General features: G+C 42.9%; 1 protein-coding gene across 4 annotated transcripts in view; it reads right to left on the bottom strand.

The window, feature by feature from the left end:
- Positions 1–18,118, bottom strand: part of CCNY (cyclin Y) — a 231,379-nt gene extending 213,261 nt beyond the window's left edge. Inside the window, exon 1 of one of the 4 annotated variants that reach the window (XM_050939147.1) lies at positions 17,227–18,118. In XM_050939147.1, the coding sequence (XP_050795104.1) occupies positions 17,227–17,380 (154 nt within the window). In that variant the 5' untranslated portion in view covers positions 17,381–18,118. The remainder of the gene's footprint in view (positions 1–17,226) is intronic. The other 3 variants (XM_050939148.1, XM_050939149.1, XM_050939150.1) reach the window with 3 other exon arrangements.
- Positions 18,119–18,333: the final 215 nt, after the last annotated feature.

Raw genomic sequence — 18,333 nt, forward strand, 5'->3', positions numbered from 1 at the left:
ACACACACAGTTACAACACTGACGTATATTGCGTATTTTACTTCTTTCTGTGGCTGATATCAGGATGGTATGTACATTGCTAAAGCAATATGTTTGACATTAGAAGGATTATCCCAAAGGCCAGCCACGGAGAAAGAGAGGACTTTCTGCTGCAGACTGTATGGTTTAAAAGCTTAGAATAGTCAGCTCCCTTCTCCCATCAACCCCAAGACTGCTAAAAGTAATAGTTTGGGTGAATTTTTGTCAAGCTAGAATATTAATGATAAAAAGCTACAGAGAAGGGAGTGTCAATGATAACTAACCCAATGGTAGAAAGACTAGGACAGCTGAGAAATATGATCTGTTATATGTGCACATGTGAGGATAAAACTCCACTATTCACCTGTGGAACTGGATTTTTTTGTTTGTTTGTTTTAAGCTAAAACAATCCTAAAGCCACTTGTCAGAGTGTCACTTGAATAAAACGTTGGGGTTTACTAGTTGAAATTTATTTAAAAAACAGCCATTTTGCATTTTTTAACAATACACTTAATCCAAAGCGGAAGAGCTAAAAGGATGAGTTACTAGCAGAAACCATGCTCTCTAGAGTGCTCAGGAGTATGTCTACACTACAAAAAACACAGCAAGTATCAGAACCCAGGTCAACTCACGCAGGCTCACATGGTTCATGCTACAGGGCTAAACATAGCAGCGTACAGGTTCCCACTCAGGCTGGAGGGTTATTTTTAGCCCGGTAGCACAGGAGCCGAAGTCAGTTGACCTGGGCTATAAGACTCACTGCTGCTGGGTTGTTTTTTCATTTTGCTTTTGTTTTACAGTGTAGATGAACCCTATTCTCATTAAGTACCTTGCTAAATCACCTTGAAACAAACATCACATATTGTATCTGAACTGGGTCCTTAAAATGTACAGAATAAGAACATGTATCAAGGAACATTTTTAATTAATTCACAGCTAATCACAGTTTGAGTTTCTGTATAATTGGAAAAGTGCTTTAGTATTTCTCTTCAGCCTATATTAGCATAAAATGGTAGAAAATTGTCCTATTTATTGTTAATTGCTACATGGGTTTAACAGCCAAAAAAAACTTAAAAATGTGTACAAAAAAGGTATGCCAGGAAATTTCAACTTAAGGCTACTATTACATCCAGAACTCACTCCATGGAGTTTGGTATTGTAGAAGGCTAATGTCTGCCTACAGCTGAACTTGAAACTGTGGTAGCATCATGAAATGTTAGCATTGTTCTTCCTAGTAAGGTGAAAAAAAAATGGTTTCAAATCCCCATGTAGACAGAGTAGAATAGTGTGTGACCTTGCATATTAGGGAGCTTGTCATGCAGTAATTGCACTTAGTCCCCAATTTAGTTTCTTTGAACATGTTAATAACAGTATTTAAGAAAAAAACAAACAAACAAACATACTCTAAAATTAAAATGCAGTTAACTTGAACAGCGATATACTGAGGGAGCGTCTTCTCTTATGTAATACTATTTAGTCTTAGTGAGACTTTGGCACTGGTAGAGGAAGATGAGACCAATTTATAACAACATCTATCATTACTAACTAGGGCAGCCAAGCTACCATGTCTGCCAAGAGAAGAGAAAAAGGAAGAAATATGTATTAGAATGAAAATTGAAGGCAATCCTTGCCAGCCTTAGGTCTACATTGCCACTTAAGTCAACGTACGTTATGTCCCTCAGGCGTGAAAAAAAAAAAAATCACCCTCTCAAGGACATAGCTTAAATCGACCTATCGCAATGTCTACACCATGCTAGGATGACAGGAGATGCTCTGCCACTGACTTACTTGCTGCCTATTGGGGAGGTGGAGTACTGAAGTCGATGAGAGAGCACACTCCCATGGACTCATCGCATCTTAACCAAACCCGCTAAATCGATGCCGCTGCATCGACCACATATTAACATTAGACAAGCATAGACAAGCCGTTAGACAAGCCTTTAAAATCAACACTACAATACATAGAGTGTAGTTCAACAAAGAGTAATCATCTTTCTATGAATAGAAGCTTCTGATAATCTGTGTAATACTAACCATTGTTTCTTAGATTTTCTGCGTGGATTTTGAGTTATTGGACTTCTCTAAACTGCATTTCATTTTAAAGGGACAGTTGCCTCTATACCAGTGGGTCTCAAACTAGGGCCTCCGCTTCTTAAGGGAAAGCCCGTGGCGGGACGGGCCGGTTTGTTTACCTGCCGCTTCCGCAGGTTCGGCCGATCGCAACTCCCACTGGCCTGCAGCCCCTATTGGCTCCAGGCCAATAGGGGCTGCAGGAAGGGCGGCCAGCATGTCCCTTGGCCAGCGCTGCTTCCTGCAGCCCCAATTGGCCTGGAGCAGCGAACCGCAGCCAGTGGGATCCGCGATCGGCCGAACCTGCGGACACGGCAGGTAAACAAACCGGCCCGGCCCAGCCCGCCACGGGCTTTCCCTTAACAAGCGGAGGCCCTAGTTTGAGAACCACTGCTCTATACCATAGTTGCTCAAACCAAATGATGGTTGACTAGCTTTATTGCCTAAAGAAAACCTTACTCAATCCACAAAGATAGGCACAGTCTAATGGTCTGAGCACAGAACAGGGAGCCAAGAATTTGCAAGTGCCAAACCCAACTCAGATACTGACTCTTCTATATAGCCTCAGACACATCACAACTTCTTTTTGCAAAGTACTTCTCTACCTCACAGGGTCGTTGTGAGCTTCAATTCAAGGCTTGTAAAGTACTTGGAGGACTACTGAAATATGTCTCTCATGACATGTTTGTCTATACACCATTGGCTGTCTTGTCAACAACAGTCATGATTCCTAAGCATGCATTATTTTGATACAATCTCTCTTTACACAGGAAAGTATGTGGTTCACACTTAGTCAGATGCGAGTATATATATTTGCAAAGTATGCCACATAATTTCCCAAATCACAGAAACACCTTACTTCATTGAGTGAATAACAATAAAATAAAACTGAACAGTGGGCAACCACAATACTCAAGTCAACTAATCCAAAACAGATCCCTTCCAATCTTTTTTCCTACAATAAAGTTTGTGGGTTCCCCTGAGCAATATTCCTTGATCCCACTGAATTAAGTTTTGTATTGTCCATTGAATCACTATCTTTACTTTCAGTGGAGAGGATGTCTTTATTAGCCAACTGTCCCAGTAAAATTCTGGAGTTATGGCCTCCTTTAATCAGCTAGTTTCATGAAAATTTAGGAAACTGATCTCAAAGTAAATAGAAGAACACAATATTGTAAGCAACCTTCTTATTCGCAACCCAAGGTAATATTTCTGGTATTTATGGTGCTCAACCAGTACAGACATCTAGGAAATAAACATCTTGGCAGTCCATAGATGCAGAAACAAAACATCATCCCCAGAGGTCTCACTATCTACAGCCTTCTGAATTTACTTATACTAAACAATCAGTTCCATCATGTACTTAGCTGTGAAACTAAGTAAGCGTCCCGGACCTGAAGAAGAGCGCTGCGTAAGCTCATCTCTTTCACCAACAGAAGTTGGTCCAATAAAAGATATTACTTCTCCATCTAGTCTCTTTAATACCCTGACATGGCTACAACACTGCATACATACCTGGAGCAGTGTTTCTCTAACTTATTTGATCAGAGGTAGGCAACCTATGGCACACGTGCCAAAGGTGGCATGCGAGCCAATTTTCAATGGCACTCACACTGCCTGGGTCCTGAGCACCCATCTGTGAGACTCTGCATTTTAATTTAATTTTAAAAGAAGCTTCTTAAACATTTTCAAAACCTTATTTACTTTACACACACAACAATAGTTTAGTTATATATTACAGAATGATAGAAAGAGACCTTCTAAAACCGTTAAAACATATTACTGGCATATGAAACCTTAAATTTGAGTGAATAAATGAAGACTTGGCACACCACTTCTGAAATATCGCTGACCCTCATATTTGATCATGCCCCTTTTCATGTCTGTAGCAGTTTATGCCTCCATCCCCAGGCACACAAGTACATATACCTAGGGCCGTACCAATTTCACAGCTGTGAAAAACGTATGATAGACCATGAAATCAGCCCTCCCCCATGAAATCTGATCTCCCCTGCTGCTGGGAGCCAGGGGCTCCTAGCTGCTAGTCCAGCTGCTCTGGGGAGAGACAAGAGTTGTTTTTCCCCTGCACGGCCGCTTTTGGTGGGGAGATCAGACCCACCTCCATAGACAGCGCAGAAATGAGGGTGCTACACCCTCACTTCTGCACTGCAGCAGCCCAGTAGCTGGGCTCCAGGCTTTCGTTTCCCCCTCCCTACCCCCGCATGGCTCCTGCTGCGGCTCCAGGGGCTGAGCCCAGGGCTTTCTCCCCTGGGGGCTTCTGCCTATCCCCGATGCTCCAACTGGGGAAGCCTGGGGCCTTGTTGCTGCTCCAGCCAGGTCTCAGGGCAGCCCAGGCTTGGGGCTGCCAACCCCTGACACTACAGCTGGGGCTCAGGGCAGTCTGAGCTCAAGGCTTCAGCCCCTGCAGCTGCTACTGGGGTTCAGGGTGACCCAGTAGGTGCTTCTGCTCTGGGGCTTTGGTACCCATTTTTCCTGGGTAGGCCCCCTGCCTTAATCTGTCCCTGGCCTGGACTAGCAGGTAGGAGCCCCCAGCTTGAGCGCTTCCAGCAGCATGGGCGAGATCCTACCCACCTCTACCTCTGGGAACCTCCCCTTAACTACAGGAACCTGGGAGGGTGCTGCCTTCACAGCCCAGCTCTGAAGCTAACACAGAAGCGAGGGTGGCAATCTTGGGACCCTCCTAGAACAACTTTGCAAACACCCCCTCGCCGATCCCATTACACCACCACGAAATTTCAGACAAACATCTGAAATTGTGAAACTGACCAATTTTAAAACCCTCTGGCCGTGAAATTGATCAGAATGGATGGTGAATTTGGTAGAGCCCTACATATACTGATTTAAAAAAATAAATATGAAACTCACTAAGACACCAATTCAAACAAAGCCAAGAATCTACTGTAGTAAGAGCAAAAGCAAAATTGTGATTGTGGTCGATGTTTACAATCAAATGTGCATACTGCTGTGACGGGAAACCAGGGTACAATCTGGAACTGTGGTACCTCTGTGCCCCGTTAACTCTCCAGCCTGGGCTGTGTCTCATACAGTGCGACGTCAGTGACAAGGAGCTATGATCCTTCAGCCATAAACATGAGGAATCCCAAACCCAGCATGAATGCTCCCTGAGCCACATGAATCATACAGAGAGGCACCAACACATCACCCAAACCCCCAGCCTTGACCCCCCAAAATACACCAGCTTATGCTGCTCAAGACTCCCGTGGACAGTGCAAACTCATTAGCTGGTTCGCCACTCTGTCAAAGGAAAGTGGACATACACCAGCCTGTGTAATCTGAGCTGAGATTCCTCATGCATTTCAACCAAAACCACACTGTTTTAGGTAAAATACAAAACAGATTTATTAACTACAGAAAGATAGATTTTAAGTGATTATAAATAGGAGACAAAGATCAGAGTTGGTTACATAAGAAATAAGGATAAACTCGCAGTCTAAATTCTACCGCAAGATTTGAATCAAACAGTCTCTTACCCAAACATATGTTACAAGCAACTCACAGTTCTCAATTCACAGGCTGGGACCAATCTCCCCAGTTCGAAGTCTGTGTGTTCCAAACAATCTTCCAAGTTTTGAGACGGGGGAGGAGAGCAGCCAAGTGTCACTGTCATGATGTCCCTCTCCCTCTTTTATATGGTCTTCCAGCTGCTAGAAAGGTCCTTGCTGTGACATGGATTAGGCAGCCCTCATTGCGTATGTACCCTCTTTGAGAAATCTCTGGGACAGTGGATTTTTCTTGATGGGCCACAAAGCTTGTCTGGCCAGTGATAGTTGCTCCTTTGTCCCTACTGAAAGGCCAGCTATGGATGTCTCCCAACCTCACAACGTATTTCAGTAGCACATATGGCAATAATTCATAAATTAACATATACTGATAGTACATACAACTCACTAGGATATTAAGATTTTTAAAATGATACCTCACAAGGCATAGTTTGTACAAAACATAATAATCACATGACAGTGATCAATATGGGGGTTCCACTGTACTACTTTGAGGTTCAGAGTGTCACGGCAAACAGATTAATGTACAGAAGGCAATGACTTTGTATAATGCTAAGCAAGCTTAACAGAAATCCGTCAAAATGCACAGCGACATCTGAGGACCTGATATGTCTGGAGGATTCAACTTTGCTAGTTATTCACTGCAATGGGTAAAATTTCATAGTATGTTTCCCTCCCCTCCACCCAAAGCTTCTCGCATGCCCCCAGAATACATTCTATATCCCCGCCGGGGCAGCCTGCTCCTGAGACATTCTGACCTAGAAGTACCTAGAGGTCAAATTTTTATTTTTAAATGAAATCAGGGAACATAAGAAAAACAATTTTTGTGTAGGAGGCATGAAAAGGTAAAGCAAGAAATTTTCTTTATCTCTTGAACAAAGCAAATAAATACTGACTTGTTCATTTTAGGAGGAAGGGTTTGTATTTTTACAGTCACCAGTCTCACCTGCAGCCAGGAAAGTTTTCCCCACAGAACAAGTAACAAGCTGCATATAATTCATCCCATCTCTGAAAGTCAAAGTACTGATCCATCTGACATGGATCCCACTTTTTGTGATCTTGTTTCCCTCTCAAGAAACAGAACAGAACGTGGAAAGGAGAGAGGAGGACAACACCACTACTCCCTATGAACAACTAAACTGTGCAGAAATGGAAAAACAAAAACCCACAACCCACACTTGCCCAACACAAAATCACCACTCGCCACACGCACACACGCTTTTACAGTCTCTGCCATGCTCCCTAGAGACAGAGTGCAAGCAAGTCAATTTAGGGTTTGCTGATCAAGTATAGCTCAGTTTTTTTTATTTTTTTCTTCTTCTGTGCGAGACTTGCAAAGACAAAACAGCTGCAGATTAGCTGAAAGTAATAAATTCTGTTCTTCACACAGAGAGAAGCAGGAATAATTCATAGTGCATTTCTATATCCATTAGAAATGCTGTGAAGAGATCTCATGAATGCAACAATGTGGTAACAGTACCAAATACATCACCTTGCTGAAATACTAACACACAGTGGAAAGCACCACACTGGTAGCAAACTTGGGTCTACTACCAATTTGCTCTTTTGCTCCCAAGGTTGCACTAGCTGGAAGACAGGCCCATCAGTTTCACACCATCAGGTGGCAAAAATGTGTGCTTTTACCAGTATAGCTTATTTCACTCACAGAACTGGTATAAACTATACCAGCAAAAGAATTTTTTGCCCATACAAACTGCACCTGCACAAGGAAGATTTGTCAGTATAGCTATAATGGTACAGCTACACAGGGCTGGTCTACAGCTATGTCTACACTACCACTTATGTCAGTATAACTTATGTCTCTCTGGGGTGTGAATAAGCCACCCTGAGCAACACAGTAATGTCGATGTGGACAGCGCTGTGTCAGCAGAAGAGCTTCTCCCATCACTCATTGGTGGTGGATTAATTAAATTGATGGGCGAGCTCTCTCTCATTGGCTTAGAGCAGCTACACTAGAAAGCTTAAGGTCGCACAGATATATATAATTAGAGATATACCTATCTCCTAAAACTGGAAGGAACCTTGAAAGGTCATTGAGTCCAGCTCCCTGCCTTCACTAGCAGGACCAAGTAGTGATTTTTGCCCCAGATCCCTAAGTGGCCCCCTCAAGGACTGAACTCACAACCCTGGTTTTAGCAGGTCAATGCTCAAACCACTGAGCTATCCCTCCCCTCTTACTACTGTAAGCTCTCTAATGTAGCCATAGCCCACACTGAAAACTTACAGCAGCACAACTAAGTCTCTCAGGCAGGGCCGGCACTTGCATTTAGGCAGCTTAGACAATTGCCTAGGGCGCCAGCATTATTAGGGGGCGGCATTTTGCCGGAGGGGGCGACAGGCGGCTCCGGTGGAGCTGCCGCAGTGGTGCCTGCAGAGGGTCCGCTGGTCCGCGGCTCCGGTGGAACTGCTGCAGTCGTGCCTGCGGGAGGACGGTCGGCTGCTCGCACGACTGCGGCAGCTCCACTGGAGCTGCGGGAGCACCTAGCCGTCCGCAGGCAGGACTGCGGAGCCGGGAGACCAGCGCGCGGGGTGGCGAAATGGCCGTGCGCCTAGGGCACTCAAACCCCTAGCGCCAGTCCTGCTCTCAGGGGTGTGAATATCCACATCCCTGAGAGACATGGCTATGCTGACCTAAGCTTTGGTGTGCACAGCGCTAGGCTGACATAAGAATTCTTCCAGCTAGCTACCACTTCTCCGGTAGGTGAAGTGCAGCAATGGGAGAACCCCTCCAAATACTGTAGTGAGTATGTTCATTAACGCGCTACAGCATTGACCTGGCCTAACAGAAGTCAGATTACCTGTGCAAAGAACTAATGCAAGAGGGGCAGAATCTTCAGCTAGTGTAAACTACCATAGCTCACTGAACCTAACCGAGCTATGACATTTACACTAGTTGAACATCTACCACGAGATGTTTATGGTTACGCTAATAAATCCTTTGCAAGTTAACGGACATGAAGTTTTACAACCTCGAGAGAAAAAAAAACAAAACAAGGATTTAAATGCAGAACCTGCAACCACCCTACAAATGCTGGAAACAGTTCCTGAACCAGATAAATAGCTAGTAGCCAAAGACTTGTTTTTACTGCTTGCTCAAGGTATAACCTGACCTAACCCGACTTCCCTTGGCACACACAAAAATCTCTAGCTTGAGTTAAGTGGTGCTCTAAACTCAAGCTACCTGGGCCGTTAAGGGGCATGGGTAATGCTTGAGCTATGCAGTGGGCATGCTACCACAGGCTATGCTCAAATCAGCACAACTCCTGAATTGCTAATCCAAGCATTCTGCATAGCTTGAAAGTTTCACAGCATGGCCACACTCACTCAACCTAAGCTAACCTAAGGGGATTAAGTCAGGCTCGCTGTTGCAGTGCAGGCAAAATCTACAATTATTATTTAAAGCTAAATAAGTACAACTGCACCCAGCAGTATTGGTTTAATAAAAGTAATATCAACGTTTAGCAGAACATCTCACACATGGACATTTATAATCTGGATGTTAAATAGTCTTGAGGATAAAGTTTTCTATTTAAAATTTCACATTTCATCTTTTTTCTTTAACATTACTTTTAAAAACTATGGTTATGCTGGTTAATTCTTTGATTGAAATAAACAATTACAAAGCGAAATGTTCCAAAGCAAGAATGGTGCTAATCTTCAAAGGCTCCATTTTCATTAAATATAGTTATCAGTCTACAGTAAGGACTATATGTCATTTAAGTTTTTCTTTTGTAAAAGTTTATTTCATATTCTTGTTAAGATACAACATAGAAAAGACATTTAAAATCCAGATTTTTTTTTTTTTTTTTTTTTTTACTGGACACTGAATGTGACAATATTAATGTAGCAATACCAGCCAACCACACTACGCAGCACCAGGATTCCTCATATATCTTGTAGATGTAGCCACGTTGACACTACAGCATAAAATCGAAATTACTAAAACCGGTTTTATAAAACCGATATTATAAAATCGATTTTATGCATCCACACTAGGGCACATTAATTCGGTGGTGTGCGTCCACGGTCCTAGGCTACCATCGATTTCTGGAGCGGTGGACTCTGGGTAGCTACATTAAAGGAATGAGACCAATAACTTCGATTTCCGTCCACACTAACCCTAAATCGATATAGTAATATCGATTTTAGGGTTACTCCTCTCGTTGTGGAGGAGTACAGAAATCGATTTTAAGAGCCCTTAAAGTCGATTTAAAGTGCCTTGTAGTGTGGACGGGTACAGAGTTAAATCGATTTAACGCTGTTTAAATCGATTTAACTGTGTAGTGTGGACCAGGCCTTAGTTACCTGTGCAAATGTATGTCAGTACAGCAGTCTTTACATTTTCAAACGTGTACATTTTAATGCACAACATTCTGTTTCAAGTATTTGTCTGAGCTAAACTTTGGTGCTCTTGTGCATCTCAAGCATTAACTGAAATTCTTGGAAACAAATCATATGAAATGTACTAAACTAAGGGTTATAGTAATAAGCTCACAAGATGACTAGTTTTAACACATCTTGATGGTTCCATTTCTACATATATACACATTTTACACAGTGTGAATTAATTCACTTCCTGCAAATGACATGGAAGAAATGAGATTTTAGGCAGGCTTTGAACAAGGTGCTGATAGTCACTTGGCAAAGAGGGAGCAAAAAGGAAAAAGGCATGGAGATGAGAGGGACAGAAAAAAAAAATAAACCACACCAAAAGCAAGGAAAGCATCAACACTGGCATTAGCAGCAAAGTGCAACATAGGAGCCAAGCTCAGTGATGTAGGCCAGGGCAGAATGGTGTAGGAGCTTGAATGCAAGCACAGTAGTTTTATTAAAGGGTAAGGTGTCAGCGATACTTAGATGCATGACCTCCAAGAAAAACAGTAGACGCTGCAAGGTATAGTGTTAGAAAGTCAGTAGATGACAAAGCTGTCTCTGAGCCAATACTGAACCAATGTTCCAGCATAAAGTTTAGGGGCACTAAACTACACTGTCTTTCACAAGAGATGTAAAAACAAAAAAATCAATCATATTTACAGTAATTAAAAATCATATGGCACATTTTTATAAGAGGTGGGGAGATGCTAATCTGAGCAAGATTACACTTTTAAAAACAGTTTAGTCTGTGGTATGCAAGGTTAGGTACTTCAGAAACGTGTGCACATGAACACTCCAAACTAAACTAAGGAAGTGGGAATATTGCTTTTGTGGGTCTGGGTCTATTCCTTCGTGAAACATGGCCCTGGGTGTTCAAAGACTGCTGTATTTTATCAGCACTCAACCGGATACAAATGAATGTATATCTGTGTGTTGGCTGGTTCCATGGAACAAAATTATACATCCTAAATATAGACAATGAAATCACACAACAGTCATTCACAGAAAACTGGGTATCACTCCTTTAAGACTTCAGCTTTTCAATTTATAGATTTGGAATCCACTCCCACACTGTCACTAGATCCCAGTACCAACCAGTTAAAATCGTAGACATTTCAGGCCAAATTCTGCTATCAATTATACCTGTGCAATTCTGTTGAGGTCAGTGAGATTGGAAAAATGAGAAAGAGGGCAGGATTCAATCCACCATTCACTCTGAAAGGAACCAACATTCTCACTCCATAAATCTTCATTAAGAAAACCAGATAGATTATAAAAAACTTTACTACACTTGAGTTTTATACTTGGCAACATATAAAACCTCATGATTCTCACAGAGTCCAGCACACCTGAGGCACACTATGTAATCTTAATTCAGATGTTCTCACATGGCTACTGCCCATTTTCACAAATAAGCTGCTTTCAGGATGGATTGTTTCTCAAGAGATTGTCTACCAGCTGCAGAAAAATTAACCTACCACAAAAAGAGTTGAATAGGTTTATTAGGGACATAGTCACACAGGGTTCAGTTATCTGATCTGCAATTAGCAATGAAAAATGTGACTCAGCAACATTAGAAGGATTTTGCAAGGGAGCAAGGGGACGGGGACAGAGTAACTTCTTATTATAAGAACTTTATTTCCTACCAACACCAAGAGCAACTTCTGATTAGCCCCTGGTCAATTAGCTCAGTCTTTGAGCTCAGCTGGTTTCAGGTTATGACAGCGGTCTCATAAAATATATCCTGTGAGGTTATTCTCTCTCCACCAAAGCTCTCACAAAGAGCCTACTGTGGAAAAAACTGTGCCATACAGGAAAATCAAGCCTGAGAGACACCTTTTTCAGATCAGTAATCTCTCAGTTTTTTCATTAGTTAAGCCAACAGTGGATCTGACTATGTGACAACAGACATGCTGACATCACGTATAAATTTAGTCTAGACCAGTGCTGCTCAAAGTGGTGGTTCGTGGACCGGTGCTGGTCTGCGAGCCATTGGCTGTTGGTCTGCAGAGAGTTTCCAGGGAAAACAAAGAGAAATAATAGTATAATTTAAAAATCACACCAGAATTCCACCAAGAATAATCAGTCGATAAAAGTTGACAATATTAAATATTATGTTTTCAGAAGGACATATAATATTGATAAATAAACAAAATAAAAAATGTCTGCCAGTTTTTATTCTATTCATTATATTGTTTCTGATATAAATTAATACTACTACAAATGTTCAAATAATATTTTCTTGGATCTAGTCGTTTTATACTATCCGCCCAGATGCACAGCCTTTCAGTCAGTCTTCAATGCATTTAAATGAGAACATCTCCCATGTACGCCACACTCCCATGCCAATTAATACAGTGAAGAATGTTAGTTTTTCTGATCTGATGTGCTCATGCCTAGTCCCTGGGAAATATGGCACCAGTCCCTGGGACATTAGGGGAAAAAAAACTGCCGGTCCACCGCATCGGATAGTTTGAGAAGCCCTGGTCTAGACCACAGTCAATCTAATCTAAACTTCCTTTATCGAGCTAGCTTTCATAACAGCACCTATCACCATGACACCTGAGTCCCTTACAGAGTTCATTCTGTGAGATTCTCAAACCCAGAACCCCCATGTCCAAACGGAATAAACGATCCAGCCCACATGTCTTAATCAGACGAATAACCAAATACGACAACAATTTTAAAGTGGACAAAGCATCTAGCAAAAGACTGGGTCAAAAAAAAAAAAAATCAGGCCATCTAAGTAATAACAGCACTTTACCAGATTGACACATTAAGTGATCTACTGTTTTCTCTTACATTTGTAGCCAAGATACTGCTAGATAAGTCTCTTGATGAGCAATAGATAGAAAAGTTGGTCATCCAAATTCATTAAGAAGTTCTCAGCCTATTGTCACAACTTTCCAGAAGCAAGATTTTAAAAGGTTAAACCATTTCATAACCTTTAAAAGTTTCTATGAGCAATCAGTCATTAAAAAGAATGGGCATCCTCTGAGTTCCATATCAGAATTCCTCTTTTGCTTCTGGGCAGAATATAGCAGCAAAGCAGATAACTGGTTATCTTTACTACCTCTGTCTATGCCTGAAGATAATGGTCTAATCATCAGTGAAACCCAACGGATCCAACTTTTAAGAAAAATGTGCTGTTGACTGATAATCAAAAAGGTGATTCTTGAAGCATTTCCACATGGCCATTACCCAGAAAAAACATTCAGAACAGGAGTTTTGCCTTCTAACTTCAAAGTCTCTGAAAGAAGTTTGTTCCCACTCAAACATTTCCAAAATTCCCTTCACTTACAGACATGAAGAGTTCCTGCTATATTACAAAAATGATGCTTTTGGACAACATGGCAACAGGCAGGTATAGCTGTAGGCCCAATCCTACATTCCTTGCTCAGGGAGAACTTCTATTTAAGACAATGCAAGTTCCCTCCCCTACAAGACTGCATGATCAGGTCATGTAATTAGAATTCACTGGTACCTCTCTCCATGACAGCATTTCCAATGGTTTCAGTACAAAGCACAGAATGACTAGCAAACCTCAAAAGGTTCTGTTTGCACAAGCTCTCAAGAGTTCGTTTATTTACTGGAACCAGTTTCTTCAACAAAATTAGGTTGGAAACTGTAAGAGGAGAATCTCTTCCACAAGATATCCATAGCTTCTACTTACCTGGAAACGACACAATAATCAGTTCTCTCACTGTATTTTGGCATTTCCATTCTGGTCCTGGTTCACCAAGGAACAGACAGGTGAGAAGTTACATTTTTCAAACCTTAGTAACAAATTAAGACTGGTTTAAGGTAATTTTATTGTACAAAAAGTTGCTTTGCCCAATCCTAAAAGCTAGAGTTCTATAAATCTTGATTAACACAAGAGAATTGAAGGCAGACTTGAAGGTAGAGGACAACAACTCCTTCTACTCACCACAATGTGTAATTTCTGAAAGCATAACTTATAATCAGTACTCGTGTGAGAGGAAAAAAGTGCTAGTGAATTAGCATTTCCAGAATTTGAACATCACTGTCAAACACACTGTATCTGACAGTCATGTTCTCACTGCAGTAACAGGTAGTGAGAAACACAGGTTAAAAACCAAAAAACCAACAACAACATTTCTTAAGTATCCAAATTGTTTATTTACAGTGATACCACCAGTTTGTTTTTTCAAATAAATATCCAATTCTTTTGAAGAGCTAAATAGCTCTTGAATATTTCATGGATTTTAGATATTTTGTAGGCTACTTGAAGAATCAATACCTTATATTCTCTCTTCCCCAAAAAATAAAAAAAATAAAAAAAAATTGACCACAGTATTGTTCCTTCATTGTTTCATGTAAAATAATTTTCAAGTTATTGAAAAACAATAGAAATATTATTACAGTGCACTATTTGTTTTTTTCCCCCACTGTGTCACCATAGGCATATGTTTGCCATATAGTTTCGAGCAATCTAAAAACAAAAATGCACCCAGTCTCAGGAAATAAGTGTTCAGAAACAGAATAGTCTTATTATATTTTGTAATCAGTCTATCATCTTTGACCAAAGACTTCCAGTGGATCTGACTGCAATACAACAGATATGCAAAAGTGAGTATTTCAGATTTGTTTTATCCCCAATTGTGTTCAAAGAAGAAACACTAACTCATTCTACATCAATGGCCTCAATGAAAACTGATGCCTCTGACTCTATACCTAATCATATCATAGTAAGGAGCAAGATCTGAGCAAACAGCAAGGCAAGAGAGACAAACCACAAAATTTGTTATATGCTGTCAGAGTTGAAGGCAACTCCCCCACCTGAGAACTTAATTTCATTTGCCACAGTGCTGAGCCTGATGAAACAGAGATAGATAGTTTATTTTCTATGTTCCACTGGTAAAGCACAAGGTCCTTTAATTGACAAGAATTTATTAGGACAGAGACAACATGCACACATGTCCCATCAGTGCTTCCATTCATGGAGTACTGTTACTGATCTGAAAATTGGCCTAACCCATTGGTTCTCAAGCAGGGGTATGTGTACCCCTGGGAGTACACTGAGGTCTTTCAGAGGGTACATCAACTCATCTACATATTTGCCTAGTTTTACAACAGGTTATATAAAAAGCACTAGCAAAGTCAGAACAAATTAAAATTTCATATGACTTGTTTATACTGCTCTATATACTATTTACTGAAACATAAGTACAATATTTATATACCAATTGATTTATTTTATAATTATATGGTAAAAATTAAAAAGTAATTTTTCATTAATAGGGTGCTGTGACACGTGTGTATTTTTATTGTCTAATTTTGTGAGAAAGCATATTTTAAGTAAGGTGAAACTTGTGGTATACAAGACAAATCAGACTCCTCAAAGGGCTACCGTAGTCTGGAAAGGTTTATAGCCACTGGTCTAACCAAACCATGAAGAGAATTCTTGGCAAAAAGTGAGTTTACAAGGAAAGACATTTAGAATTTTCTGTATTGTCACCACACTTTAAAGAACTCCTCCCCCCCCCGCTGAAAAAAACCCAAACTTCTCAATTAAAACTATAGAGCAAGACCTGTTTCTACTGATGTGAAACCGTTGAAATTCCAAACCATCATGGAAAAAGGAGTTTACTGCTAATCTGGACAACACTGGCGTGACAAGAATCAGTCATTCACGGGTCAACAACTAGTTTTTAAATCTCCCCCAGTTTTCTCAAACCTGGCCATTATATATTTTTTTCCACCCATTGATCCCATTACAGTCCAATAACAGTCACAATTCCAGAATGCAAATTAATTAAAAGAAATAATCATAACCTGAGGTAAAGTTACTCTGTTATTAAGAATTAAGCCAATGGTGAGAACTGCTTTAAAACAAAGTTTGCAATTGATCACATAAGCTATGAAAAAATGCTGAAAAAAATCTAATGGGAGCCAATGTGACTTTTTTGGCTTTCTACCAAAGGTAATTCACATCAAACTATGAGAAAGTTGATGTTTTACCAGTTAAGTTTTAGGACTAACTAACTATTTCAGCTAATCAGAAACTAGTTTATACTTACACATTAAAGACACACTTAAGAATAGGCCGGGTTCTAATTAACCACAGCACACAAAAGGATGTTTGGTCATTACTGAGTCAATGAGAATATAGTTTTTCCAACAATACTGGAGAGAGAGAATATTCATTGCTCTGTTATACCAATGTTCCATCATCAGTGTAATGGAAGGAAATAAGTCACTGGCACTGAAGGTCAGTACAAGATAAATTTCTCCCTCTTCCATAACTATCGGGTTTATCCTTTATGTTTTATCCCCCAACTAGGATTGGCTTTGGCATACACATAGCAAGAGCTGACCATAAAAACAGCTGAGTCCACAGACCATCGTTGTTCAGGAAATTTGGGTGGGCAAAAATTCACTTGTGAAATTCAAACAGTTGAGTGGGTTGAGTCCAGAAGCTGTGGACCAGTGTAAACAGTGTCACATCAGTCCATGCTGATACACACAAAGATCTTGAAAGTACAGTCTGAGGTAAATAGCTCTCTGGCCTTTCATTCAATACTAAGGTGGGAGAATGATAAAGGCCTCAAATCAGAGGAAAGGGCAGATAAATAATGCCATATCACAATGTACATGGCAAGAATCCACACAAGGATCCCAACACTGAACCACATACATGGAGAGGTGGAATCTATACGAAGTTTAAGGGGTGCCGGTGGGGATAAATAGAGCTACATCATGACATATTAGTACAGGGTAAATAATGCTGCACTGTGATATGCAGGGATAGGAGAACCCAAAAGCCTCGAAATTGTGGATGGCGGCCTAAAAACACCAAACAAACCCTCCGTCTCATCATATGTTCTGCAATCACCAAAAGAGCCAGAAAAAACCCCGGAGGAGGCAGGGAGAGAACAGATTCCCCCCTGAGGAACAGATGTGATTAAACACTGAGAGGCTAGGATGAAGCCACGGGGGCTCCTAAGGTATTAGGGGAGGAAGAGCTAGGGGTTTCCTAGTTTCCCCCCTTGAGCAGGACAGCAGAGAGTTCGCCCACTTGGCTCTTCCTGTGCTTGTGGGGGATGCATTTCCCTGGGGGCTGCCCCTGTGGCTGGAGAGAGAAGGGATTTCCCCAAGCCAGGAGGACCGTGGGGGGATTTCCCCGGCTGCCCTAGCTGCGGGGAGCTCCTCACCCCAGCAGCCCCCACACCTCTCTTACCGTCTATGTTCTCCCGGTCGCTGATGTGCTGCAGGTTGCAGCCCGTGTCCTCGCGGCTCAGCTCGGGCTCCGGGCGGTAGGACTCCAGCCGGGAGTGGGCATTCCTGCGTAGCTTGGGGCTGGAGGAGACGCAGCAGGAGGTGGTGTTCCCCATCCCCACCTTCCTTCGCCGCGGGCCAGGCGCGGGAGGATGCAGTGGGAGCCCGTCACCAGCGGTGGCGAGAAGCCATGGGCAGCAGCAGAGAAAAGAACAAGCGGGAGAGGAAGAGGCGGTGGCGGCTGCTGTTGTTGCCTCCAGCCGCACTCCCCGGCTGATCCCCACAGCGGCTCATCCAAGAAGCCTTGCCCCAAGCCGATCCAGCAGAGCAGAGGGCGCCGCAGCTAAATCCTCCTGCCCTGGCATGTACTGCACAAGCAGGCTAAGCCCGGTGCATGCACGGCCCCATTGCTAGCGGCTGAGTTACCGCGCTCCTCCTCCCCCTCCTAACGAGCGGGCTGGATGCACTCCCCCGGCGCGCACAGCAGCGAGCAGCCCGAGGCTGCCTTTGCATAAAAGGTTCCGGTTCAAGTGGGTGGTAACATCTGCCCGCCGGGCCGGGAAGGCAAGGGAGAGACGGGCGCTCTGCTCGCTCCCGGGGTGCGCCCAGCTGGGAGCGGGGAAGCCCCGGCGCAGGGCTGTAGTCCCTCCTGCTGCTGCCGCCGCTGCCCTGGAACGGAACAGCCAGCGAGGGGAAGCAGCTCGTGCGAGGATCACGACAGCCCAATCTGCTGCTTCCTTCCCGCAGCGCAGCTCCTCACACGCGCTGCCCAGCGCCGGAACCTCGCTACGGGGGGGCGGATGGAGCGAGGCTCCGCCCTTGGCCCCGCCTCTTTCCCTAGGCCCCGCCCCCAGCCTGCTGGGCTGTGGGAAGAGCCCCCCCAGGTAGCCGGGGGATCCTCACAGCGGCCCCCAGCTCCTTGGGCGGCTCTTACCGGGGCTGGGGGAAAGAGGAGCAGGGGCAGGGCCGGGCCTCTTGGGGAGGGCAAGTTCAGAGCCGCCTCAGCCCCACACACCGGCAAGAGACTGGTGCGGCTGGCAGGAGCAGCGCTTGGGGGGCGGGAGTGATC

This window comes from Gopherus flavomarginatus, chromosome 2 (genome assembly GCF_025201925.1).
Source record: "Gopherus flavomarginatus isolate rGopFla2 chromosome 2, rGopFla2.mat.asm, whole genome shotgun sequence".
Taxonomy (NCBI): domain Eukaryota; kingdom Metazoa; phylum Chordata; order Testudines; family Testudinidae; genus Gopherus; species Gopherus flavomarginatus.